We start from the raw sequence: 27134 nt of genomic DNA on the forward strand, positions 1-27134 counted from the left end.
ATTAACCCGGTTAACTTTTAGCCCCCCGCAATCGCTCATGCCACTACTAGCCCAGGGGTGTGGGTGGGTGTGGGTGGGTGGGTGTGGGTGGGTGGGCCCTGCACTACCAAATGTCCCTTCGCCCCCCCCCACTCCCCACCCATCCAAGCTCACACTCCTCCGTCGCGGTTTTATTTTCTCACCCTAACAGTGTCCCCCCCCCCCTCCCAACCCTATTAGCGCTACTGGGCCCCCATCTGGGAGCAGCTGGGCCTGCTGCTGGCTACAAGAGGGGTGTTTTGGCCTACGCTTCCATGCTGGCCAGACGTCTTGGAAGAGGCGGGGGTACCCACGCTTTACCCCACCACACGCGACCTGCCGGTCGACGAGCGCCGGCATACGAGATTATTTCCGTCGGTGACAAGCTTGAAACGACAAACCCACGAACCCCGGAGCACATCGTTTAATCGCAGACTGCCAAAACCTGGATTCGAACCCAGGCTTCTCAGCCGCCCTGCCTCGAGAGAAGCTGCCGGAGCCAAGGGCAATATTAACGCGATTGCCCGACGCTTATAATCAACCTCACTGCCTCGATCACGAGACTTTCTCCTCTTCCTCCTCCTCCTCCACATGGCACCGTGGCGCAAACAACCGATGCACACTGCAGCAGCTTTGTGCTCTGGCCAAGCAATTCTGGGGAAATGCTTTGCGCGCTGCGGTTTGGACCTCGAACTGGGTCACTCACTGTAGGCCTGCGAGCCATATGTGTCGGCTCCGTACGACTCCGGCTGATACGGCTCCGGCTGGTAGGGCTCCGGCTGGTAGGGCTCCGGCTGGTAGGGCTGCGGCTGGCCGTACGGGCTGTAAGGGTTGTAGCCGGTGACGGGAAACGCCGGGGCTTCTGGCTCCCCGGATTCCGTCCGTCGGTCGTATCCACCTGTGGAATATAGGAGGGGTGGGTGGGGTTCGGTGGTGATAACGGTGCAGCGCTGTAAATGCTTTGCTCAAGTCGCTGGTGGCAGATGGGCCCTCCATGAGGGGGGGGAGCTTTGGAGAGCGCCCTTCACGGGGTATCTTGGTCTACTCTTCCACGCTGGCCGGATGTATCTGAAGGAGTGGGAGCACCCACGCTTTACCCCATTCTGCACGACCTGCCCATTGCGCAACCACGGTGAACCCATTCATGCAGCTGGGCAGACAGGCGATGTGGGGGGGGGGGGTGATTTAAGGAACCTCCCCATTGTGTCAACTGCCATGAACCGTTACGCCGCAGCAGTTTCCCGTAGAGAGCGGCTCTCTAAGGCTCCCGCTATTGGAGGCCTTTCCTTCCAGCATTGGCCTGAGTGAGGTAGCTGCAGGGCTGAGCCTTTACCTTCTTGAGGAGAATTTAGGGGACGTGAATCGCTCTTAGGCGAGTGGTAGGATCGCTCCCATGGGACCGATCAATTGTGCACGCAGGATTAGTACACGGGGACAAATATACACACGAATAGTATAAACATTTACATGCGTACATTACAGAGTGGAGGTGTGGCGTGGCTGGCATGGGCTCTGATGTGAGGAATAACGCCCCCCCCACCTTGCTCCCCCCCCACCTTGCACCCCCCCCCCCCGCCCCCACCACATCTGATATTACCAACGGGACATAATAGTATCGACTGAGAGCCCGTTCATGGAGACGCTACCGATGTTTCAGAAACTTGGCTGGCTTCAAAAAGAAGGGCCATGAGCCACGTGTTTTTCGGCGCAAACAATAGCCGTCATGGTAGCGCCGATAGCCTCACCCACTCTCTCCCTCTACCGGAGAGGAATTGAAGGACGAGGACGATCGGCAGCGGAAGAGCAGGCGGCGCAGCAAACGCGCGGCAGGCTCAGCGCCACGATCTTTTATTTAGGCTGGAGGAATCCGATGAGCTACGATGTCCTGTTGGGGCCACCACCGCCTCCTCCGCCACCACCGGCGGCGATCAATCTTACCGGCCACGCCGTAGCCGCCGCCGCCGCCCCCGCCGCACTGCGACGGGTCGCAGTAGCCGGGCGGCCCCGGCGGCCCCGACTGACCCCTCGTGCCGGGCATCCCGTCCCGGCCCCGCTGCCCGGAAGGCCCCACCGGGCCCATGCTGCCCTCGCGGCCGATGCCCTCGACACCTGCGGCCGTCGGTGACGGACGGGACGGGGGAGGGGGGGCAGGGGGAGGGGGGGACAGGGAAGGAATGGCGACGGACAGCACCGCGAAGGGGTTAGGGTTCAGGGGTCATCGGGAGGCATGAGCGTGGGGGAGAAGATTCGGCGTCCACTGGCAGGAATACGAGCATGTGCACATGAAGTGTTGCTGCTATTTTTATGCCGTCATGTGTTCGCTCAAATATTTCAATGTTATAAAATGGCCATGGTCTATCCGCTGGTGAAGTCCGGGGCCGTCGTTCTCACCTGGCGGGCCGGGAGGTCCTGGGGGTCCACGTGTTCCCGTGCCAGGGTTTCCCCTCTCCCCCTTCTCCCCGGACACACCTGTGGACAAGTAAGGGGGCGATGCCGCACGGCCGTCATATGCGCGCTCGCGTTCCAGCCGGGTTCCTTTGCGTCGCCGGCGACGACCCGTCAAATATTGCCACACCCAGCACACCGCATCCAGTATACCTGCATGCAGACTGATTGATACGAGTCGTAACTTTTTACCACTCCACGACTGCCCCTCCCCTGTGAAGGTTTCCTAGCTTGGTTGGGAAGTTGGGATTGTGGTCTGTGTACTCATGTGTATTGAACTGCTTTCGCACAGTATGTAGCCGACTGCCTATCGGATGTGCGGGGGAAGACCAACATGCTAAACACCAAAAGCAGTTCTAAAGAAATGAGTTTTCAATCTCGATTTAAAAGTACATAGCTCCAGTGGCTTCCTAATGTCGGAAGAGCGTTCCAGACGGCCGCAGAAATTGATCTGAAACCGCGCAATGCGATGGCCGTCTTTGTTTGACGACTATCCAAAAGCCGCTGCGAGGATGACCGGAGTTCCCGTGATGCTTTATGTTCCTTGACGAGATCAGCGAGGTATTGTGGTTCATTTTTGGCAAGCACTTTGTGTGTAACGAGTGTGAGCTTTTCATGAATATGTTCAGCAACAGGAAGCCAATGCAGCTCAGCGAGCACTGGACGGACATGGTGGGATCTTGCAGTACCCGTCACGACACGTGCCAAATAATTTTGTACATGCTGCAGCTTGGTAATGTTTACTCTTGGATGTGTTGGGACCTCATGGAGTAATTTCTTTGTTGCGATGACTTTTGAGTTATTTGGGCTTTTTGTTTTGGTGCCATTTCTTAATTTGTGCTTCATATTTGAGTTTGCTTGGTAGCAGGGATTTCATTTGCTTAGTAGCGGCTGTAAATAATTAATGCACAGCGTTGTGGGGTGCTATTAGCGTGAATGACGCTATATAAAATGAAAGTATTAGGACCTCTGCATGTAGGGTCTCTGCATCTACGGCCTCTGCATTTACAGCTTCTGCTAAAAAATGTTACTTCGCCTCTGGCCAGCACAACCGCTCTCCCCCTACAACCCTCCCGGGTCCGCCTCGCACGACCGACCCGCAACGCACCAACCTTCCCACCCACCCACCCACCCCCCAACACCAAACACCAAACAGTGCAGAAGCAGAAACCCTGCGCAGAAATGCATTCTCTTATTATTGCCCTGCGTGTGGCCACAGGGGGCTTGCTCGGATCGCTGCGAGGGTTTCGTACACTGTGGCTGCAGCTGTGAGGAGCTCTGGCGCTCACTTCCCCCCCTCCGCTCCCCCCCGTGGGTTTATTGGCCTCTCTACCCCTGCACGCACGACCTTGAGGATGTTCGCATATTTCAGGGGTTTTTACCGCTTCCCGGCAAAGGTTTGAAAGCGATAATGCAGCGGCTCGCGTCCATTTAGTCTTGTCTGTAAGGTGGGGACGTGGGGGGTGGGGCGTGATGACTCTTGCAAGGATGATCCGATATGAACGATACTTTCGTCTAAAGTTTAGTTGCTATTAGGGAGTTATGCTATAACAAGAGAAAAACATGATAGATTGATCAATAGGGTTGCCAATAACTTTGAGACAAAAACCAGCCCTAAAAGGATCTGTGTTTTGGTATTCGTGCCCTGGCGGTTGCAGTGCTGGCGCGTCCCCTGCGGATCATGTGATCTCGCGACGTCACATGCTCCCTGGCGAAGTCGTGATTACCAATCAAACACTGCCGAGGACAATGGCACGGTTGTAAAACCGTTGCAGAATCCACGCGTGTGCATGCATTTCTTTCTCCCCTGTCAAAACGAGAACATCGATTGCACCCCAGCAGCTCTCTCTGTGTTGTTCTCTCTCTCCGGTTGCGAGTGCAACACCCCCAAAGCGCCGTGACCGCACGAGACACCGTCACCCTCCTCCGCTCGTCAAAGAGTCGTCTCTCATCGTCAACTTGCGCTGCACCCAAAGCATCCCGCCGAGCCAGCAAATACTTCACAGGGTCCGCTTGGTGCCAGTGTTGCCCATTAAGCCGAGTCGGCACATTGCAAATCATCGCCTCCTCGCTCTCCCTGCTGGCTAATCCCTATCTCAAGCCCTCTCTTCTCTCCGCAGTCTTCTTCATCAATCACGGCAAACCCAGGGCTCCCGAACGTCAGCGCCATAATGCACGCTGGACTCTTGGCCTCATCGTCTTTACTTGTTAGCCTTGGCCTATCGGCCGTTGGGACAAAGTCGTGTTCTCACGCTCTCGCGTCGACGTGCCTCTGGGATGCGTCCCGTGCTTTGGCTGACACTCACTCCGTTGTTCGTCATGACCAGGGGGTTCGGGCAACCTGCGGTTCCGGAGCCGCGTGCGGCTCTCTCGAGGGACAGCGTCGTGACGCGTTATTTATTAATGACCACCGTCTGGTATTCACCACTCAGAGCGCATTGCAGCTCTTGAAATAGAGGGTTTTTTGGTTTTGTTTATGGTTCTTCTTGTTGGTTTGGTTGCTGAGCCCTGGGCTTGACCAATGGCCATCATGGCTTCGAGTGATGTCTCTTGCCCAAGTCCACTTAATTCTCACGACGGTCAGTAGGACGTCCCTCACCTGTCTATGCTCCGTCATCCATTGCACTCCTCTTTCGGCCTTTCAATGCAATTCCAACCGTGCACCTCGCCACGATTATTTGCTCACTTTAAAGCTCCAGCTTCCATTTTCATTGTCGACGTCCAAAGTTTCGGAGCCAGGAGACGTGGTCCGAATGAAAAAAATGATTGATTTTGACCTGCTCACTTCTCAAAGTAGACCTATATAGCAGCCAAAAACTCTGAACGCACGATGTTGATTCTAAATGTGGAGGGAAAGACCGGAGGACCCAGAGAAAAATCCACGTGACCACGGGGAGAGACGCAAACTCCAAATGTAAAGCAGGCATCAGGGTCGAGATCGAACCCACGACCTCCTGTATACCTGGCGAGGTAGTTAACATCTCCTAGCCACCGTGATGATGATGAGAGAGAGAGACACGCAAACTCCAAATATACAGCAGCAGGCGTCAGGGTCGGGATCGAACCCAAGACCTCCTGCACACCAGGTGAGGGAGTTAACTTCTCCTAGCCACCGTGATGATGATGACAGAGACAGGCAAACTCCAAATATACAGCAGCAGGCGTCAGGGTCGGGATCGAACCCACGACCTCCTATATACCAGGCGAGGTAGTTAACATCTCGCCACCGAGGCGGCCCAACGGATCGCTTCCCTCGTCCCCCGACGGCGCACCTCTCTCCCCGCGGAGGCCCGGCGTGCCGGACGGCCCAGGGAAGCCGGGCCGGCCCATGGGCCCCGTCTCTCCGGGCGGGCCCCGCGCCCCAGCTCGGCCGGACTCCCCGGGTGGCCCAGGCGTCCCGCGGCCACCGCCGTTGTTGCTGTTGGGCATCTGGTTGATGATGCTGCTGATGCGGGTCATGTGACCTGGGAACACCGAACGAAAAACGTGCAAGGCGTCACGGGGGAGCGGTGGGGGAGGACCGTACCGACGGGCTCTCTCCGTGCCCGTTCCGAGACCGCGCTTTGCGTGTACAAGCGGTCGTCACGCTGATTTTGTTTGTGGGTTTCCCATCGTTTGCAGAAATTGGTTCGGATTGGGTTGTTGTTGTCCGTTTAGCACGCAGGAGTGGGCTTTCGCGACCAATATTGTTCATAATAAAAGGGTTTTTTGTTTTCCGGGTTAGATTGCGTAAATAAAAAATGTGTTGTTAACACACCACTACCTGACGCAGCCATCTAGTCACGTAATCAAAACGTGCCAATGAGTGACTACTTCATCACACTGGTGTGCTGGAGAGTAGCCCCACAACATGGTCAATTTGAGTACGACGTTTCGCTAGTAATTGCAACCAGCTTCATCAGGCGATTTTGGCAGAATTGTCAAGAAATCAGGCAACGGTGGCCAGACTTCCCTGATGATTCGTAACAAGGATGAAACCAGTATACAGGTGTCTCATTGCTCTGCTGCTACTATTTCTGCTGTTTGTACTGTTGGTCGTTGTACTGTGCGTTGTTGTAATATTCCTACCCGCCCCAACTGGACACGTGTGACAAAGAGCTTCATTAGCTCATCGGATTCCTCCAGTATAAAAACACATTCCGATTTTGCCTTAAGACATTCTGACTACATTGTGCTGATGATTCCCAACAAGGATGCAAGCCGCATACAGTGCGTCTCATTGTCCACCCGCCGTCTAAAATAGTTCGACAAACGAGGCTGTGCGTTGCACGCGCAGTGTAGCAGTGTCACGCGACACGCAAAAGGCGTGATGGGAGGACCGATCTAATGGCAGCCACGGCGACCATTTTGTTTGACAATGCACGCCACAGAAATCAACTGCGGCGTGCATTGCAGTTGCTTGGCAGGACCCCTCCTGCAAAGAGAGCCACCAGACTCGCCGATGCTTTCTCTCCTGGGTAAACAAACGGGACAACAACAACAACAATAAACACATTCCTGCGGAAGGAACTGGTAGGAACGTTTGGTTGCTCGGTCAATGGCCAGGGTCAACGGCAGCGTGGTGTATTCCGCAAACATGCCCGACTGTGAGGGCGGGCACAAGCCGGCGTGAGTAGGTTAAACGTTGAGTTTTATAAGGGCACCACGGGGTGACCAGCCCCTCCCCACCCAGCCCCATCCCTCCCACCCCCCACCCAGCCCCACCCTCCCCACCCAGCCCCTCCCCACCCTCCCCACCCAGCCCCTCCCCACCCTCCCCTCCACCCACCCAGCCCCTCCCTCCCCACCCAGCCCCTCTCTGCACGACGGACACAATAATCCCGTGTGGGCTGGTGTAACCAGGAGGTTCCTACCAGTACGATGAATCATAATCTTTCACAAGAGTGACGAGGATCGTCACGGTCACTGGGCGAACGTGCTCAAAAGGAAAATCTCCCTCGCAGCTGCATACAATTGTGTGAACGACACAACAGTCAAACATCCCCCAGACTGTTGGGGCAAAGTGCTGTTATTCCCAACGGGATATGATCGTGTAATCTGAGAGCCAATTTATGGAAACAATACCGATGTTTCATAAATTTGTCTGGCTTCGAAAGAAGGGCGATTATGCATGTGTTAAGTGCAAACATCCAAAGATCCCCCGTATAGCCTTAACAGGCCGTTGGGGCAAGTGCTCTAAGCGAGCACCTATGAAAGCTGGTGGCCAGCATCACGTCCGGCCGCCTTTGTCTCCCCAATGGGAATGTTTTTATACATCGCTCCAGGTACTTAATTGAGGCCGAGTCGACCTAGGAGAGGCACAGGACCGGTTCAGATATTCGCCGCTGTTGTTACCCAGGAGCGGGAATCGCGAACTCGGGTCGCCGGGTTCGTAACCCATCGTGCCAACCGCGACGACACCACCGCTCCCCGACGCGCACACAGACACACACAGACGCACACAGACACACACAGACGCAGACTGACACACACAGACGCACACTGACACACACAGACGCACACTGACACACACAGACGCACACTGACACACACAGACGCACACTGACACACACAGACGCACACTGACACACACAGACGCACACTGACATACACAGACGCACACTGACACACACAGACGCACACAGACGCACGTTCAGCGCCCCCAACCCCCCCACCGCCCCTCACCGTTGAGGAGGTTCTCGCAAACTTGCCGCGCGATCATGCGCACAACTTGCTGGCCTTGCGTGTCTCCCTGGCAACAGGAAGGAAGAAAACACACAACATCTCCGCAGGCCCGCAGACACGAGCGCCAAAACACGATCCGGGGACACGTGCGAACCCAGCACTGCAGCCCCCCCGCCACCCCCTCCCCGGCTTCTCACCCCCCCCCCCCACCACCTTCTCCAACACGAGCGTTCATCATCGCAGCCACAGGGGCGACGACGGGTCCTGGTTTCACCATGGGGCTGCTGATGTCAGCTGATTGAGTTCCAGGCTAGAGCACCCCGCCAGCATGCTGATGATGACACTGATGACACTGATGCTGCTGATGAGACTGATGCTGATGACACTGATGCTGATGACACTAATGCTGATGACACTGATGCTGATGATGCTGATGACACTGATGCTGATGACACTGATGGTGATGACACTGATGCTGATGACACTGATGCTGATGACACTGATGCTGCCGCTGCCACAGGCCACCCCCGGCGTCGTGAACTGTCGATATTCGTAATTTTCTCCCCCTTGCTTTGTGGCACTTATATTCCAGCCGTGCTGATGGCAGCACAATTGAAATGAAGACTCCGGATTCTGACTCTGAAAGGCAATGGTCATCGTGTCGTGAGAAGGAATGCGTCTCGATTGGGAACTACCGGGAATAACTGCGCATCAGCCCCTGTCCGCCAACTACGGCGACGCCGGTTCACCGACTGCATCCCTCGACCACCTTTGCTCTGCTCGCGGGGACCTCCCGTCTGTGTGATCAGTCTACGGGTGCCGCGGTGGTGAGATGTTAACTACCTCGCCTGGTGTACAGGAGGCCATGGATTCGATCCTGACGCCTGCTGTATATTTTGAATTTTCACGTTCTCTCTCGCCCGTGGCCGCGTGGATTTTTTTCAGGGTCCCCTGGTTTTTCCCTCCACATTAGAAACGTGCGTTTTAGAGTATTTGGCTGCTATAACACGTCCACGTGATAAGCCACTTCGCTGAGCTATCATTAGTGGCCAGGTCGCTTCTGGAAACGGGCTATATAAGCTCAGTGGGCTTGACCTGCTACAATAAAATAAATAGTTTTAGTTTAGTTTTACCTTGCCAAGTCAGGCTTCGAAGAGCTTTAACTTTAAAGTCTGTTACCTTACATTAGAGCTTTTCGGCGGCCTTATATACCAAGTCTATCCACATGTGACTACGGCGAATCTGATGCCAGTGAAGGCTTCGCGGACCGGATTTTCTATTGCCGCCACCGCTGTTGCCGTTTTACAATCTGCCAAAGCTGCCGCTGTGCAATCCGCCCGCTCTACGCAGGACAATCCACCTGCCCTACAGCAGAGCAGGCGGGATGGGGGCCCGGGCTTGTGAGAATCGCAGCCTCACTCGTGGTAACGCCTGACCATCGCGTTACGTTCGCCACTCCTAATCCGCCCGTTTGCCGCCGGGGTCTTTGGAGAGGGCAACTTTAAGCAAGAGGGCAACTTTAAGCTGCAACTGGCGATGAAGTCACGCAACACGGTCACAGCCAAATGAAGCTAATTTTTGCTGTGTGTATGTCGCATCGTACGTAGCCAACCATGCTAATCGAATTTGCGGGGGAAGGACATCAAACTTAAAACAAAAAGCAGTTCTAAAGAAATGACTTTTCAATGTAGATTTAAAAGTACGTAGCTCCAGTGGCTTCCTTATACCGGAAGGAAGAGCATCACAGATGGCCGCAGGAGCGCATCCAAAAGCGCGCGATGGAGCAACTGTCTTTGTTCGATGGCCAGCCAAGCTGTGTATAGGCTCTGTTTGAACGCGAGAGCTGCCGAATGGGTTTGACGGTTCTGATCCCGGCCAGCCTGAGCCACCTGGTACCCATAATGACAGCACGATGGGCAAGGAGACTCACCCTCTCTCCTGGCTCTCCCTTGATACCCTGCAAGCCCTGTAAAAGAATGAAAAGTGAAACGCACTCATAGGTACACGCACAACAACAGCTGCTGTTCATCAGCGGGTGTCGGTGACATCACCAAGCCACCTTCTGCCAAGCTAGGTGCAATTTTGAGGCCCCGTCCAGTGGTGAAGACTTGTTGGCGGAAGGTCGTGGAAAAACAAAAACCCCCACGGTGTTATGGGTTAACACAAAGTTAAAGATCTCCGTCATTTAGCCTTGCAGACTTGAGATCGGGTGCTGTTAGTGAGCACCTATTGAGGCTGGTGGAGTGGCCAGTATAAAGCATTGACACGTTTTTCTTCCCCGGCACTCGTATTTACACACCACGCCAGCGACTCATTGGAGGCTGTTTTGACTTCGGGGAGGGTGATACACGATAGATTCAGATACAACTTGCCGCTGGCTTCGTTCGTTGCCGGAAATTAAACTTGGGTTACAGGGATAACAGGGCAGTGTGTGCATCACTTCCCCATTACTCCCCTGGGTTGACGCGGCATCGTATCACGGGACAAAGAATCCACTCGAAAGCTCTCGCAGAGCTGTGCAACACCCCATGTCAGAGAACAGCCCACCGAAGCGGACATGGCGGAGCTACTTCCGAAATGCATTCAAGTGACCTGTGGTCCACAGAGTAAGGGGCGGAGTGGGGGGCAGCGCCTTTCCACCCGCTCTGTCACCATGAGTAAAGTCCGTCGCACATTCAAGCTGACATTTTTAATTAGCAGAGCTGGAATTTAGCCAATTGAAGTGCGGAACTCAATTTCACGTCTCTCTGTTTTTTTTGTAGGTACGTCTGTATTCATGCACATGTATGTACGTTGAGCTTCTTTGGCATCGTACGTAGCCAACCGTGCTAATCGGAGGTGCTGTGGTAAGTACAACTAATTAAGCACACAAACCTTGTGTGCCATGGACCAAATCGTTTTATTCTATGGAGGCTTCTTTAAAATTCTGTGTGTGTATGCCAGAATTCACACTCTTAGTTCTTTCGGTAAAGTCACGTAGGTAAAAAAATGAAATTAAAATTAATAAAAATAAAATAATAAAATCACGACGTTTCGGAGGCAACACAAGTCTCCGTCATCAGGTGGGACCGTCACAGCCAGATTTGCTGCATCAAGCTTCAAATCTAGAATGTGTATGCCAGCATCCGTGACCGGGCGGGGCGCCTTGCATTGAGCCCCCCGGCGCGCGCGTTTGCCGTGCCCCTCCTGGCTCTTACCGGGTCTCCCGATGGTCCGCGTGGGCCCGGTTTCCCCATCATCCCGTCCACGCCGCCAGGCCCTTGAGGGCCCTGTCACGGAAAAATACGAACGCGAGCGAGACCGTGAATCCCCGGGCGGTGCCAGTGGCTCTACCCATATGCAGATTATGTTTTCGGGGGTACACCCTGGGGCTGTTGTAGTGCTCGCAACGGTGGCGAGATGTTAGCTACCTCGCCTGGTATGCAGGAGTGCGTGGATTCGATCCCGATCCAGACTCCTGCTGTATATTTGGAGTTTGCTGCGTCTCTATCACCGTGGTTGGTTGGATTTTTACACCGGGTCCTCGGGTTTTTCCCCTCCACATTTTGAATCGACGTGCATTTCAGAGTATTTGCCTCCTATAATTTTCCACGTGATAAGCCACTTTGTTGAGCTATCACATGTGGCCAGGTCACTTCACGCATTATAAAGACACATCAAAGTTAGAACGAACGCATAACAAGAAGCTATACACATAGCCATGCTTTGACTTTGATTACCCAATTACGCTAGATCATGTATCACAGCGCTACCACGTTGCATTGGAACCTCTATATAGCTCTGTATATATATATAGTGTGTGTGCGTATATGCAGTATATATTTGTTTTTGCAAGAACCAGGTGAATTGTTACATCACAGGACCGTGCCAGGTGGCGATGGCTGCTGCTGCTACTAATGATGATGCTTACAATGATGAAAACGAAGACGACGATGATGATGATGATGTACGTACACGTGATCGCTATGCGTGTCGCACGGTGGCTTCGTACGGTGCGAAAGAAGTTCAACATGCACACACACACAAAGATCCCCCGTAAAGCCTTAACAAACTGTAGGGGCAAGTGCTGTTAGCGAGCACCTATGAAGGCCGCAACGGTACACGAGGGGGTGGGTGGCCAGCACCACGCCCGACCGCCTTTGTTTCCCCAGTGGCGATGTTTACACACCGCACCAGGTACTCATTTAAGGCTGAGTCAACCTAGGGGAGGCCTGGGACCGGTTCAGATAATCGTCACTGGTGTTAGCCGTGAGCGGGAATCGAACCCGGGTCGCCAGGTTCAAAGCGCAGCGTGCTAACCGCTACACTATTGCTCCCCACACACACACACACACGCGCACGCGTGTCGGCATGTACATGCCGAGCGTACGTCACTCACCATGAGGCCGGGGGGTCCGGCCGTCCCCCTCTCCCCGTCTTTTCCTGGCGGGCCCTGCCCCGGTCAACACGACACGCGGTTAGACACATCACATTGCAAAAACAGAAAAAAAACAACGAACAAAAAAACCCGAGCGGCGTGCGCGCCAGTGGCGACAGCCATCCGGCGGGTGCGCAGGCGGTGCAATCGCACACCGCGGCCCAAAGGCCAGAGCGGGGCCCGGGCACCGGGCTAAGAACGGAGCGGCGGGGAGTGGGGGGCTGTTGAGGGCTGTTTCGTCGCTTGTCCCAGGGCCCATGCCGACCCCGCTGTGCCACGGCCTGGCGTGCTAGTTTTTGTCAGCTTAGGTTTTGTGTTACGGGAGGAAAGCGCACCGAGGATTTATTAAACAAACGTTTAACTAACCTGAACCCTGAGCAGCATGAACCACTTAGCACAACGCACCGCAATTGGCATTGTGGTTGTGTTTCCCACCAGATTGCATTTCGTTGCGGTGGGAATAACTAAAGTGAAACATACTTCGACGATGGCCACAAAGTACGGAGAGGTGCAATCAGGAATTAGAACACGTGTCTTAGAACACGTGTCTTAGAACACGTGCTTAAGAGACGTTTTGTTGATCGCAAAGAAAAGTGCGTTGGCTTGGGCGAGTGACGAACGATGGCCGGTGGTCAAGACTAGCGACAGAGAGGTGGCCAAAGGAGCGAAATGGGCCCGAGAGGACGTTTGCCATGGGGATTGAGCGAGGCCTTCATCCAACAATTGGTAGACCCCATAGCCAACGGTGATGACCCTGTCGCGTTTGCATGTTGGGTTTTCTCTGGTAAATTCTAGATTTGAAGCTTTCGTGACTGCAAGGATAGATATTCTTATGTTTTTTCGGTAAAGTCACGTAGGTAAAAAATTAAAATTAAAATTTATAAAAGTAAAATAAAAATTAAATAAAAATCACGACGTTTCGGAGGCAACACAAGCTTCCGTCTTCAGGTAGAACAGTCACAGCACGATAGCTGTATCAAGTAACTTTTTATTTTACTTTTATTAATTTTAATTTAAAAACTTTACCTACGTCACTTTACCGAAAAAAACCTAAGAATATTTCTCTGGTCACCCCGGCTTCCTGCCACAAGGAATCTCGAGAAAAAATTAATGAACTGGGCAAGCATCCTGGGGTAGCGAGGCCCTCCTCAAAACAGCCCTTGAGATGCCGCGAGGCCGTCTTGGGCGAAACATCAGCAGCGTCACTCTCCACGTCTAAAACAGAGCCCGGACCGTTGGCCTTAAACCGGCCGCCCGCCGTGGCTCACTGCCTCTGGCGCCGGGGAGAGAAGTAGGGCGGCCGATGAGTCTTACCCTGGGGCCCTCCGATCCCGCGCGTCCAGAAGGCCCCACTGGACCCACGGGACCCTGCGAAGAGACGGCGCAAGGGTGAGCGTCACGACGCAGGTCGCGCGGCGTGGGCGGCGGTGCGGCGACAGTGTGTGGCGGTGGTGCTGGCGGTGGGGGTGGGGCTGGTGGCCGTGCACCTGGCCTGGCACAGGCGTCGTGGTGACATCACCATCACTTAGTTGCAAATGGCGGGTGGTGATGGTAGTAATGTCAGTGGTGGAGGTGGCGGTGGCAACATCAGCAGCAGCTGTTACGGCCGGTGGTGTTACTGATGGTGGCGGTGATGGTGGTTTGGCGGTGAATGTGGTCTTGCTGGTGATGGTCATTCTGGTGGTGGTATTGGTGGTGCTGGTGGTGGAATTGGTGGTGCTGGTGGTGGTGGCACTGTTGAGATACCGGGGGTCCTGGTTGTCCAGGGTGGCCCCTCTCGCCCTTGTCTCCCGGACCGCCCTGCAGAGACAAACGGGAGGATCGGTGAACTCGCCGGACGCGCGGCGGAGACAAGCGACGGGAACTACAAGCGCCTTCAGCCACGTGCGAGATGACACAAGACGACAATCAAATTACGGGTCGAGGTGAACTTACCCAAAAGTTGTACCTGTCGTGAAAGCTATGAAACACGGAGAGGAATAACTCTTACACAATCGTTTTTGACCATCATGTGACAGGCAAAGCAATATATTTTGTCATTGCTCCGATGATTATCCCAGAGCTGGAATGTATCCAAAGCAGGTCCGAAAGCCAATGTAACATTTCCTGTGGGGTTTGCGGAGTCCTTGGCGACTTGGCTGATTTAATCATCACCGCGGTTTAACCACCGCCCGCTCACACTCGCCCTTGACGCCGGGACCTCGGAAACACTGGCGAATTACGGTCAAACAACCCAACCATCAGGTGGTTGGGAGTGCCCTTCCCAACCACCCCCCACCGAGACCCCAGCCCCCACCCCGGCACGGATGGGAAAATAGCACAAGTGTGAGGTCAGTGGGTCACGCAGAGAATGGGAAATTGTGTCGGTTAGCAGGCGGGGTGAAGGTGCATGAGTTGTTTCGCCACGGCTCAAATCCAACAGACAGCAGATTAAATTGGACGTTAAACCGCAGACAGTTACTGCACCCGCAAGGTACGCATAGCTCTTAAGTAGAATTGCCTGCATTGCGAATATTTTACGTGCGAAAAACACAATGGAGCAATGTCTAATTGTGTTCTTGCTTACACAGAAAGTCTCTGTGGCCAGTGGGAAAGTCAGCGGGCGAGCTAGCGAGTGAGCAATTGATTGAGTGAGTGCGTGCGTGAGTGAGTGCGTGTGTGAGTGTGTGTTGAATGACTGAGTGTGTAAAAGAATGAGTGAGAGTGAGCAAGCAAGGCGAGTAGATGTATGAGTGGGTGAGTGAGTGCGTGGTTGAGCGAATGTGTGGGTAAACTTACGAGTGAAAGGATGGGTTAGTGAGCGGTTGAGTGGGCAGGTGTATGAGCAAATAAATGGTGGACGAGTGAGTGTATGATGTCATGGTTAATTAAGAAGTGTGTAATAGAGCTGATAATGACACGTGGTTTAACTAGCTGTTATCGTGAGTGCATTGGGTGACTATGTACATGAGTGAACGGTTTGGGGAGTGGTTGTGTGAGTGAGTGAGGGAGCGAGCAGTTTCACGAGTGTGTGCCATTGTGCGGTTAGGCGAGCGAGTCACCAGCTAAGTGAGCGAGCGAGCATTTGAGCAAGTGCACAGATGAGTGCACTCGCCGTTGGGTGAGCGTGATTGAGTGAGCGAGCATTGCAGCTGGTGAGCGGGTACGGTGCGTTGAGTGAGCGTTGCGATTTCTGCTCACAGGGGTTCCAGGAATAGAGACCCCGCTGGGCCCTTGGGGTCCCCTCTGCCCGGGCGGTCCCCTAGGCCCCTGTTCTCCACGCAGCCCAGCTCCACCCTGCGACACGCACAACAGGGGCAAAGATCGACCGTGTAGCCTTCACAGACTGCTGGGGCAAGTGCCGCTCACGAACTGCACCTATGAAGGCCGGCACTGTGGCACACGAGGGGATGGGGTATGGTCACCAGCACCACGCATTTTCCTCCCAGGTTCTGTTGTTATGTACTCAGTATCAGGAACTCGTTTAAGGCTCAGTTGATCTAGGGGAGCCCAGAATCTCAACATCACCGGCTACATCCCCTAAGCACCTGAAAGCACACGGCTGCATGTGTTTCGTATCCCTTCTGTCAGCTTCCGGGACGATGGTGCCGGATGACGAGTGAAGTTCTCCCCCACCGGAGTCTGTTCCGCACGAAGCTTCTTGCACTGCTCGTATCTCAACCTCTCTGCTCGGTCTCCAGTCTGGTGGCTATGCATTGTCTTTAGTTTGTTGTCCTTGCCCCGCACCTCCCATTAGCACAGTTGGCAACGTATGGTGCGAAAGAAGTTCAACGTACATACGTACATACATAAATATATCTTCACCGGCCACGCGTACTTCCTCGTAATGTACCAGAGAGAGCAACGTTCTGTTCGACCTCGGCACTCACCTGAGTTCCTGGGGTCCCTGGGTGCCCACGGGGTCCCTTGGGGCCAGGGCTGCCCTGCACACACACACACAGGTCAAAGGTCAAAGGTCAAAGGTGAGGTAACCAACAGGGCCTCCTTTTAGCCCCCAATGGGAGAACCCAAACTAAAACATTTTTTTTTTTACCAGGTAATGCCCACTGAGCTACATAGCCCATTCTGGAAGCGACCTGGCCACAAATGATAGCTCGACGAAGTGGCTCATCACCATGTGGAAATTCATAGCAGCCAAATACTCTAAATGCATGTTTCTAAATGTGGAGGGAAAAGGCGGAGGACCTGGAGAAGATCCACATGACAACGGGGAAAAAAAGGTGCACATCTCCAATATACAGCAGGCATCGGGGTCGGCATCGAACCCACGACCTCCTGCATACCAGGTGAGGGAGTTAACATCTCGCCACCATGGCACCTCAATGCAGGACCCTCTTGCTAATAGGGTTTTGAGACTCATTGAGGCTTACCCAGGTACATAAAGGGCATTAGTAGATGACTTATTTATAGTACACGCGAGGGCATCTCCTACACCTGGCTTGTTGTTGGGGTTATTTGACCATACTTCACCACGCTGGCCTGTGCGGGTTGGTGAAGATGGGCACAACCTATAACACCTGGAACGCGTGGTGGCCTGCCAATCAAGCTCCTGCTTAGCTTGTGTGATCTGATGAGGCGGGGTGCATGTCCCAGGTGATTTTAGTCACTGGCTCCACTACTGCTTACTGTAAAAGGTTTAATGTGATATTCACATTGTTTTGAAATCATGTCTAAGGACGTATCTGAATATTTTGATTGCCACCGCTATAAGTTGTGTTCTTTTGTACGAATATATAAATATATATCACATAAAGACGATTTCCTATAATTTGTTTATGCAGGGTGCTTCAAAAAATGTTGAACACTTCTGAGAATTTGCAACAACACCATGAGAAATGTGTTCTGGAGACCACCTGGAGAAGATTCTAGGCACGTGTTGACAACGATGGCGAACAAGTGAAGACTCTTTGTCTTTTTGAAGCGATTAACATGACATTTGTTATCATGTTACAATGTATTATCCGTTCTTTTTCCATTAAAAACGATAGTCCCATGTGAGTGTTAGCATTTTTTTTGAAGCACCCTTTTTCTATGCCTCAATATTTCTCAAGGTTGTCTTCGAACACACCGTTTGTGCCGTGTTTGCATTGCCGTGCACCACGGGGTGACTTCCTATTATTACTACCAGAGCATAATAATTATTTACAGTTTAAAATGATGGATTTTGGCATCGCAGGGGGCACACGATGAGGGATGGAGACGGCTTTGTGATCGCTGTCATCTAGCAGTGGGTGGAACATGGGTGGCGATGATGATGACGATAAAAGCAACGTTTGCAGAGCCAATCACTCTTGTGTTTAAAAAAAAAACGAACGGTGTAAAGTCTGAGTTCGTGTCGCTAATGCGATCGGATTTGCCAACATGTGCATCTCGGATTAACGCTGTACATTCAATTACGCTCACGCACGCACGCATGCATGCATGCATACACACGCACACACCAGCATGCTTATTGCACACACGCAGATGTGCACACACGCGTCAATACACTCACAGAAATGCATACACGCACGCACATGTAGATACACACACAAAAATAAAGATCCCCCGTATATCCTTTAACAGTCTGTTAAGGCAAGTGCCATTAGCGAGCACCTATTAAGGGTGGAAAGCCGCCTTTGTCTCCCCAATGCCGATGTTTACACATCACAACAGGTCCTCAATTTAGGCCGAGTCAGCCCAGGCGAGGCCCACGATGAGTACAAACATTTACAACGGATGTTGTCCGCCTTGGCCTAGGATCGAACTTAGTTGACCCGGGGTTCTCGGCGCACCACGCGAACCGGTGCACCACCGCCCCCCAACTGCGCCACATGCGCATACGCACACACGCCTACACACACAGTCAGGAAGGAAGTCAGTATATTGGCTTTAAGAGAGTAACCTGCCTGAACTCTATACACTTGGCAGCGAAGCGAAATAACAACCACCCAAACTTGGCAGTGGTCGCGTACCACACCATACCGCTGCTGCGAGGGAATTCATAGTAAAATGTAGATGTGTGTGTAAAGTACACCTAGCCTGGCACAAGCGGCGATGTTACCATCGCATAGGTTATTGTTGGTGTGGGTTTCAGCGTCTTAGCCGGGCGTGGTGCTGGCCACCCACCGTCTTGTGTGCCGTGTCGGCCTTCAAAGATGCTCGCTACAGTCTGTTAAGGTTATAGGGGGATCTTTGTATACATGTAGGCGGAGCAGAAATCTATTGGTGAGCGCACTTCACTACGAATCTGGCGACCAGAGTTCCATTTCCACTCACGGACAACATCGGTGACGATTATCTGAACCGGTCCTGGGCCTCTCCTCCTAGGTCGACTCAGCCTCAAATGAGTACCTGGTGCGGTGTGTAAACATCGCCACTGGGGAGACAAAGGCGGTCCGGCGTGGTGATGGCCACCCACCCCCTTCGTGTGCCATAGCCGGCCTTCATCAGGTGCTACTCTCGAACAGCACTTGCCCCGAGTGTGCTGAAGGCTATACGGGGGGGGGGGGGTCTCTGTCGCTTGCTTAGTGAGAGAGAGAGAGAGAGGAGTCGCACGCAAGTGTTTTTCATTACCGCTACAAATCCACTCCTTTAACGTGGCCCAAACGCAAAACTCCTTGGGACGTCGCGCGCCGCCCAGCTGAGTTTGCACGCAAAGCGTTGCATCGCGTAATAAAGAAATATATAACACTTACATAACGCGCGCGTCACGACAGCGGACAACCAACTCCGCTGCGCGCAGCTGCGAGCCGTAAATTACTGCGGGGGTCGTCTCGCATCGCCGAATTGTGCATGAACATCTTCTTGGTTCTTTCGGTAAAGTCACGTAGAAGGGAAATAATAAAATAATAAAACATAATAAAATAATTCTCACGACGTTTCGGCCACAACGCAAGCAGCTGAGGACGGCTGCTTGCGTTGTGGCCGAAACGTCGTGAGAATTATTTTATTATGTTTTATTTTTATTATTTTATTATTTCCCTTCTACGTGACTTTACCGAAAGAACCAAGAAGATGAATCCCTGCAGTCACGAAAGCTTTAAATCGAAATGTCCATGAACATTCGAAACATCGCCAGAGGCTCACGTTTTTCGATCGGCCGCGGGTTTTTCACTCCCATAACGGCTTATCCCGCTTGTGAAACCGCCTCTGCGAGAACTCGGGACATTTGCTACCACTGAACTCTGTTGAAGCCACCATCTGTGCTTTAGTCTGGCTCCGCGAGGGTCAGTCATTGCCGTTGAACCACAACTATTTTGAAAGTGTCTTAGTCCGACTGCGTTAACCTCAGGTATCAACATCGAACCCTGGTCATCTTAGCGATACCCAAGTCTGACATCTACGAGCTTTTGACGGTACAACTAAACCCTAAGAATATTAAATGGGCCCAAGTCTCACTCTGAGCCTAATCCATGAACAGTTGACGCTCACAATATGACCATCAGGAACGGCCCATGATGCCAAGGGCCTAGTCCAGGGAGTCGATAAAAATAAAAACCCTTCAACATTTCAAGAGCTGCAATGCATGTCAATGCGAGACGGTGGTCCGTAATAAACGTCACGAAGCAGTCCTTGAAGAGCCGCGTGCGGCTACAAAGCTGCAGGTTGCCGACCCCTGGCCAAGACGATGGTGAATGTGTGTTTGTTGGACACCTTCCAGAACCGTACCGTAGCCAGCCGTGCTGATCGGAGGTGCGAAGGAAAAGCAACGTTTAGCGCAGGAATGGGTTCGTTTTGCTTTTCCTTCAAGGTAAAAACGCAGCCCTGCAAATTGCTTTGCTCAAGACACTACTGCCAGAAGGGCCTCTAACTCGAGGGTGCTCGAGAGAGCCTCTGTGGGCGGGGGGGGGGGGTTTGGAGGGGGGAAAGGAATCTTACGAGGGGGCCCGGGGGGCCGGGTGGCCCCTTGCTGTCCTGGGAGCAAGAGCAGGCGTGGGGCAGCGACGGGCACGAGTCCTCCACCCTCTGCGACGGGAAGAACACGGCAAGCGGTGATCACGACGAATGAAACCGTGGGGTCAACGGAGGGCAAGAGGTCAACGCGTCGGACGCCAACGAGGTTACCAACTCCGTAAGAATTTTTTTGGGGTTAGTTCGCGTGAATATGAATGTGTTGCTAAACCCGCCACCACCCGACACAGCCAATGAGTAAGGTTTGTCACGTGAACAGAACGTGCCAATTCGTTACTCGTTGAGCACGCCGGTGTGTTGGAGAGTAAACCCACAACATTTACAATGTCATCAACTCCCGCCGTTACTTCCATCCTTCCGCCAGATCCCACAACTATTGTGTGTATCTTTTTAAAATGTTTTTATTATATTTCAGTAGGAGCCCGGTACAGAGCACGAATCTTGATGTATGGCCGGTGGGGGAGGGGGGGTACATAAACTCCGTGGACATAAGTCCCGAACGCTGCGTTCCTAGATTTAAAGGACAGAGGAAATTGGGCTCTGAAATGTTGCATTTATATGGTGGCACGTCACCTGGCCTTGAACGTTTAGGGGACCCATGTAAGCGTGAAGGGGACAATGTGTTTGTTCATTTGTTTATCATTCAGCTGTAATGATAGTCAAGGGGACGCGGCAGCGGCGGGGATAATTGGTTGTCCCAGCGCAGCGGTTGCTTACCCGGCAGCGTACGTGGATTCACCTCAGTCAAGTCGGTGATCGGCAAACTTGGCGCACGGTGGGGGTAAAGTGTGGGCTCCACCACGTCTTCCAAGACGTGGTGGCAGACGTGGTGGCAAGCGTGGGTGCGAAGGCCAAATATCACTCGAGAGGGGCTGTCTAGAGTGCCCCTCTAATGGAGACCCTTCCACCGGTAGTGCCATGTGTGTGTGTTGAACTTCTTTCGCACCGTACGTAGCCAACAATACTAATCGGAGGTGCGTTCCATGCTAATCGGAGGCTATTACAGTCAAATTACCGGCAACACCACCACCTGGGTTTAGGTCGTCCCCTCTTGTCACAATAGCCCTGAGTCGATCTAACATTTCTGGATGAAGGACAAGCTTGTATTTTTTTTTTACGATATAAACTTTCCCCTCTCAATGTAATTCCGATTGTGCTATTTATGAGCGTCATGTCGTGAGACACGGAATCCATTCGGGTCTCTCACAGATGGAGAGCAACCCAGGGAAGCAGACATCACAGAGCTACCTCTGAGATCCCTTTGAGCGATCACTGGTTCATGTAAGAAGGGGAGGGAGGGGGGCAGCACATCTCCGCCCGCTGAGAATAACGTCAGCCGCACAACAACCACTATTTTTATTTCAGTCTGAAGAGCTGAAACTTGGCCAAACGAACTGCAGAGCCAAATCCAATTTGCTGGGTTTGGTAACTGGCTTGAGACCATCAACTAAGTTCACCTGAAACGAATAATTTGGCAAAATACCGCGTTGGCAGTGGTGCAAAAGCACGACAATAAATACGTAACAAAAAAAATAAAACTTCAACGCGTTCGCCAATAACGCTGTTGCCTGTAACGGACCAATATTAAACGCGCAACGTTTCGGGTAATTGGCCCTTATTTATAGCACGTGAAAGATCCTTTGCCTGAAGCGTCGCCTGTTACATACTTTTACTTTTGAAGGCAACCAACGGTGATGTTGGATGAACTTGTGAACTCGTTCAACTGGGGCTCTTTTTGTATTTCATTTGGTGGGGTGCTGGGTGCAGCGTGAATGAGAGGGCCTCTGTTGTATCTCTGCCCACGAGGAGGGCGTCTCTCACCAGCGACGGCAGCTCACAGCACTTGTCCATTGTACCCCAGTCCGCGTTGCAAACCATGTCCAACATCTGCAACTGGAACTGTGAGAGCATACACGCACGCACGCAAAACAAATATGAAGATCGCCCATTGTAGCCTTAACAGACTGTAGGGGCAAAGTGCTGTTAGCGAGTTGCGCCAATGAAGGCCGGCACAGCCCATGAGGAGGTGGGTGGCCAGCACCGCGCCCGGCTGCCTTTGTCTCCCTAGTAGTGATGTTTACACACCGCACTGGGTACTCATTTGAGGCTGAGTCGACCTAGGGGAGGCCCAGGACCGGTTCAGATAACCGTCACTGGTGTTAACCATGAGCCGGGTTCATAGCACAGCGCACTAACCGTTGCACATGCATGTGTGCGCACACACACATGTGTGCGCACACACGGACGCACACAAAGACGCAAAAGCGTACTGGCAGCTGATGAACCCTGCTCTGTTTTCTGGCAGCGGAACTAATCTTTGAAACATTGCAGTATGATAAACGTCACCGATACGTTTCCCAAAAGGCACTTGCGAGTTAATGAAGCACGATTTGTAAAAAAAAAAAAATGAAAATCCATCTCGTTTGGGAAATGCGAAACAACACCGACCAACTGTATGGTCCGCGCAGCGTACCGGGCCTCTCCCCCATGCGGTAACGCCGCCTCTCCCCGAGCGGAGAAACACACAGCGAGGGACGTTTTGGGCGGTGTCCCTGCTGCAATAGCAGAGTGGTGGAGGTGCCAGGGACATTGAGTGAACGTCAACGTGGAGGCTGAATCAGGCCCTGGACACACCGCGGGGCCCTGATATAATTGTATAACATGCTTTAAGATGAGCAGTCTAAACTTGACACGTGAACAATTACTGATTAGTGGATTTTTCAAAAGTCCACAATATATGCATAAACTTACATAATTTGTATTGAGTACAATACCCCCCCACTCCCTCACTCTCTGAGTCTGACTCTCTCCATGCCTGTCTCCAAGAGCCCCCCCCCCTCTCTCTCCCCCATCTGCATCGGGCCCCACTTGAGTGTCGAGCCGCCTCCACCTCCCCCAGCTCCCCTTGCTCGGCTGCCCTGCAATGCGCGATCCCCCACTCGGCTCAAGTTTGCTTTGTCAGATGAGACGGCTGCTCTCGGCGGGTCCTGGAGGATCAATCCGAATGAAATTAAATCCACGCAGACTCCCACGCGGTTCCGAAGGTACGCGGAAAAAAGAAAATGGACATGGGGAGGGGGGGGCGGCGAAGAGCGTCTGTGACGTTTTTCCCTCGCGCCGCCACGAAACACCGAGGCGCTTTGAGAACTAGAATCGAGGCGTGGGAATGTTGCCGAAGCGGTTGCAGCGTTCACCCCGTGCTCAAGAACCGCCAACCGACGGTTAAGTCAGAAGGAAAGAATTGTCAACCACCGATGACGAGTAAAACTGCCCTTTAAGGCAATGACATCACAGTGACATCACAGTGACATCACAGTGACGTCACAGTGACATCACAGTGACCTCACAGTGACCTCACTGGATCGCAGTTCGGCCATAGCGCTTGAGCTTACGATTTTTATTAATATATGGGACATTTATTTGTCTTATTCCCTACCCCAAGTAGAACTTGGTGTTTTTACAAATATCAACAAATCATCTGACCAACAAAGAAGCAATGCAGTAAACAAGTGAGCACGTTCCATGCATCCCTGTGGCTTTAAGAAAATGCGAGCGCTGGAACACTACGACCCAGTAAAGTCACTGACTCTAAAACTAGAGATCCCCCCCCCCAATGTAGCTTACATCAGCTGATGAGGCAAGTGCTGTTTGCGGAAACCTAACAACACATGAGTACAAACCAAACCAAAACAAAGATTGCCCGTATAGCCATAACAGACTGTTGGGGCAAGTGCTGTTAGTGAGCACCTACGAAGGACAGAACGGTACACGAGAGGGTGGGTGGCCAACACCACGCCAGGCCGCCTTTGTCTCCAGAGCGGCGATGTTTACACACCACACCAGGTACTTATTTTAGGCTGAGTCGACCTACGGGAGGCCCAGGACCAGTTTGGATAATTATCACGGGTGTTGGCCATGAGCGGGAATCGAACTCTGGCCGCCAGGTTCATAACGCAGCACGCTAACCGCTACACTACCACTCCCAGATGATGATGATGAGGGATATACCATTAGAATGATAACGATGATGACATTGATGAGCTGCATGTTGACAATTAAGATGACAGTGACGATGCTGATGACGATTAAAGCGAGCACGATGATGAACATAATGCCGACACTCATGATGATTGAAATTACGATGATCATTTTGACAATGATGACGATGACAATGTATCCGATCACAATTAAATGATCATCAATTACGTGTGCGGCTACAAGAGAAGAGCCGCTTGTGTTTTGGGGTCTGCTCCGTCATATTTTGTTGCTATTCTTGTCGCCGCTGTTTATGCTGTTGATTCTGCCTCGAGAATCAATTGATTATCGGCATTATGTTCATCATCAGCATCGCCACGGTCATCTCAACTGTCAGCATGCTTCTCTTCAATGTCATCATCGTTTTCATTGTCATCGTCGATGCATCATTAGCATCATCTGGAACGTGTGTGTGAGAACCTCCCCCACCCCACTCGTGGGAGCCCTTCCACCAGCAGCGGCGTGAGCAGATCAACTGCAGCAGTGCTGCACCTTTACCCTTCGTTTCCGAATTGACGAATCTCGCCATTGCTGACGGCGAAAACAACGATCACAACAGAGCAGATGACGACGACGACAAGGAACAACGATCGCGACGATGACAGACAACGACGTTCGATGACGAGCGCTCGTGTGGACGGATGAACGGACCGACGGGCGGGTGGGCGGGCGTGCGGACGGACGTACGTCTGCCGAGGTGGCTTTGTTCCCGGCGGACTTTGCGACGTGACCCAGCAGCTCGAAGCCGTCGGTGGAGTAGTTGGAGAAGGGGCGCGTGGGGCGCGACGCCACCAGCGAGCAGTCGATGAAGAGACGAACCTCCGACTTGGTCACCGCCACGTGCACCTGTGGGGTCACACGGGGTCAACGCGGGATCACGTGGGGTCACGTGGGGTCGTGTGGGGCCAATGCGCAGGATTGCGCGCACGGTCGTATTATCAGAACCAGAACATTAATTTATACTGGAGGAATCCGATGAGCTATAAATATATTTTCCACAGCAACTGCAGCCCACGGTCTTGAGGGCCACACCAAACATATATCGACATCAATAAGCAGCAGCTGCAATGTTCAATCCACTGCTTGATAAATGCCTCCCCCAAAATGCCGCAACTCACATGACGGGCAGCGCATGCCGCCCTGCGTCAGAGGACAGTCTCCCAGAAGCTGACGTCGCAGAACTACCTCCTTGCGTCAGCCAATCGACTGGCCCGGGCGGGTACCTTGTGGAAGCTCCCGTAGAAGATGGTCTTGACCTCTGGCCCTGTGAAGGCGATGTTCTGCATCTTTCCGGTCTCGTCCAGCCCGAAGAGCGTCACGGACTGCCTCCCGGCTGCCGTGGTGTGGAGCGAAGGGATGGGGGTCAGAGTCCGCCGCCATCCCCGCGTTCTCCGCATGACGATCACACCGACACTGTCGATTGACCCCATTAACCCCGGTGACCCCATTGACCCTGGTGATCCTATTGACCCCGGTGACCCCTTTGAACTTAGTCACCCTAACGACCACGTTTACCCCGTGACAACATAAACCCCGTTGACCTCCTTGACCTTATGCACTCCAATGACCCCATTGGCCTAAGTGATCCCAACGATTCCGTTGGCCCCAATTGACCCCAATGGCCCCATTGACCCTGGCATTGACCTCGGCGACGCCGGTGACCTCCCCCCCACCCTGCGGCGTGTCCACTCACGGTCGAGTTGCACCCCCAGCTCGGGCTTGAGGCGCTGGTTGGTGAGCTCCCACACGGAGAATGGATCCGTGCCGGTCTCGGGCAGCACACGCAGCAGGAAGGACACCGTGAACTCGGGGGGCAGCCCCTCCGGGTGCACCTCGCTGCACGGTCGTCGCAGCGTCGCACCACCACCACCACCACCACAGCAACGGCGGCGACGGCGCATCAGGTGTACCGCCACCACAAGCGCGACACGGCCGTCAACAGCAAACAACGGGAGCAGCATCAACAACGGCATCGACGCGACCAACACCACCACCACCACCACAACTGCCATGAACGCCATCAGCTACCCCATCAACAACACCACCATCAACACCACCATCAACAACACCACCAACAAACATCGGTACCACCACCGCTCCTGAATGAGTGAGACCTCACCATAGCGGCGGATCCAGGGGAAAGAGGGCTGCTCGGGGCAATGATACTTTATTAATTTACATTGAATGTGTTTTATTATTATTATTATTCTGAATGCCTTGGCTTTATTAAAACATCTTGACATTTCAGGGCCACCCCCCCCCCCCCACCACTTGGGAAGTTTCTAGATCTGTCTACCACATCCACCAGTGGATTGACAACGATCTGAAAAGTAAGCTGTTATTATTTGTCTACCCGGCGGTGCATGTGAACACGCGGACGGGCGGACATATAGACAAATAGACGGATGGACGGACGGATGGATATATGGGCGGATCGACGGATAGACAGATGAATGGTTGGATGGACGCGCAGACAGACGGACGGGTGGACGGACCTTGTGGGCACCTTGAGCAGGGCCCCCTTCTGCAGGCGGTAAGCGGCGAACTCGTTGAAGGAGCCGGGCTGCATGGAGACGCCTCCCAGGGACGCGTAGGTCTTCTCCACCAGGCCAAAGGCCTCCATCATGCGGAAGCCTGCCCTCGCGCGTCCGACATGTGCAGT

At 53.1% G+C, this 27134-nt stretch overlaps 1 protein-coding gene across 3 annotated transcripts in view; it reads right to left on the reverse strand.

Moving 5' to 3' along the window:
• COL14A1 (collagen type XIV alpha 1 chain) overlaps positions 1–27134 on the reverse strand; it is a 102562-nt gene that overhangs the window by 3761 nt on the left and 71667 nt on the right. For all 3 annotated transcript variants that reach the window (XM_078600643.1, XM_078600644.1, XM_078600642.1), the window contains exons 38-55: positions 26968–27106; positions 26166–26308; positions 25696–25805; positions 25160–25318; positions 22259–22336; positions 20405–20491; positions 16414–16467; positions 15725–15820; positions 14291–14344; positions 13859–13912; positions 12506–12559; positions 11325–11396; positions 10058–10093; positions 8128–8194; positions 5736–5927; positions 2410–2487; positions 1957–2127; positions 725–916 (exon numbers count right to left, since the gene is read on the reverse strand). In XM_078600643.1, the coding sequence (XP_078456769.1) occupies positions 725–916; positions 1957–2127; positions 2410–2487; positions 5736–5927; positions 8128–8194; positions 10058–10093; positions 11325–11396; positions 12506–12559; positions 13859–13912; positions 14291–14344; positions 15725–15820; positions 16414–16467; positions 20405–20491; positions 22259–22336; positions 25160–25318; positions 25696–25805; positions 26166–26308; positions 26968–27106 (1836 nt within the window). The remainder of the gene's footprint in view (positions 1–724; positions 917–1956; positions 2128–2409; positions 2488–5735; positions 5928–8127; positions 8195–10057; positions 10094–11324; positions 11397–12505; positions 12560–13858; positions 13913–14290; positions 14345–15724; positions 15821–16413; positions 16468–20404; positions 20492–22258; positions 22337–25159; positions 25319–25695; positions 25806–26165; positions 26309–26967; positions 27107–27134) is intronic.

The sequence above is a fragment of the Lampetra planeri genome, chromosome 14 (genome assembly GCF_965212315.1).
Source record: "Lampetra planeri chromosome 14, kcLamPlan1.2.h2, whole genome shotgun sequence".
In the NCBI taxonomy this organism is placed as follows: Eukaryota; Metazoa; Chordata; class Hyperoartia; order Petromyzontiformes; family Petromyzontidae; genus Lampetra; species Lampetra planeri.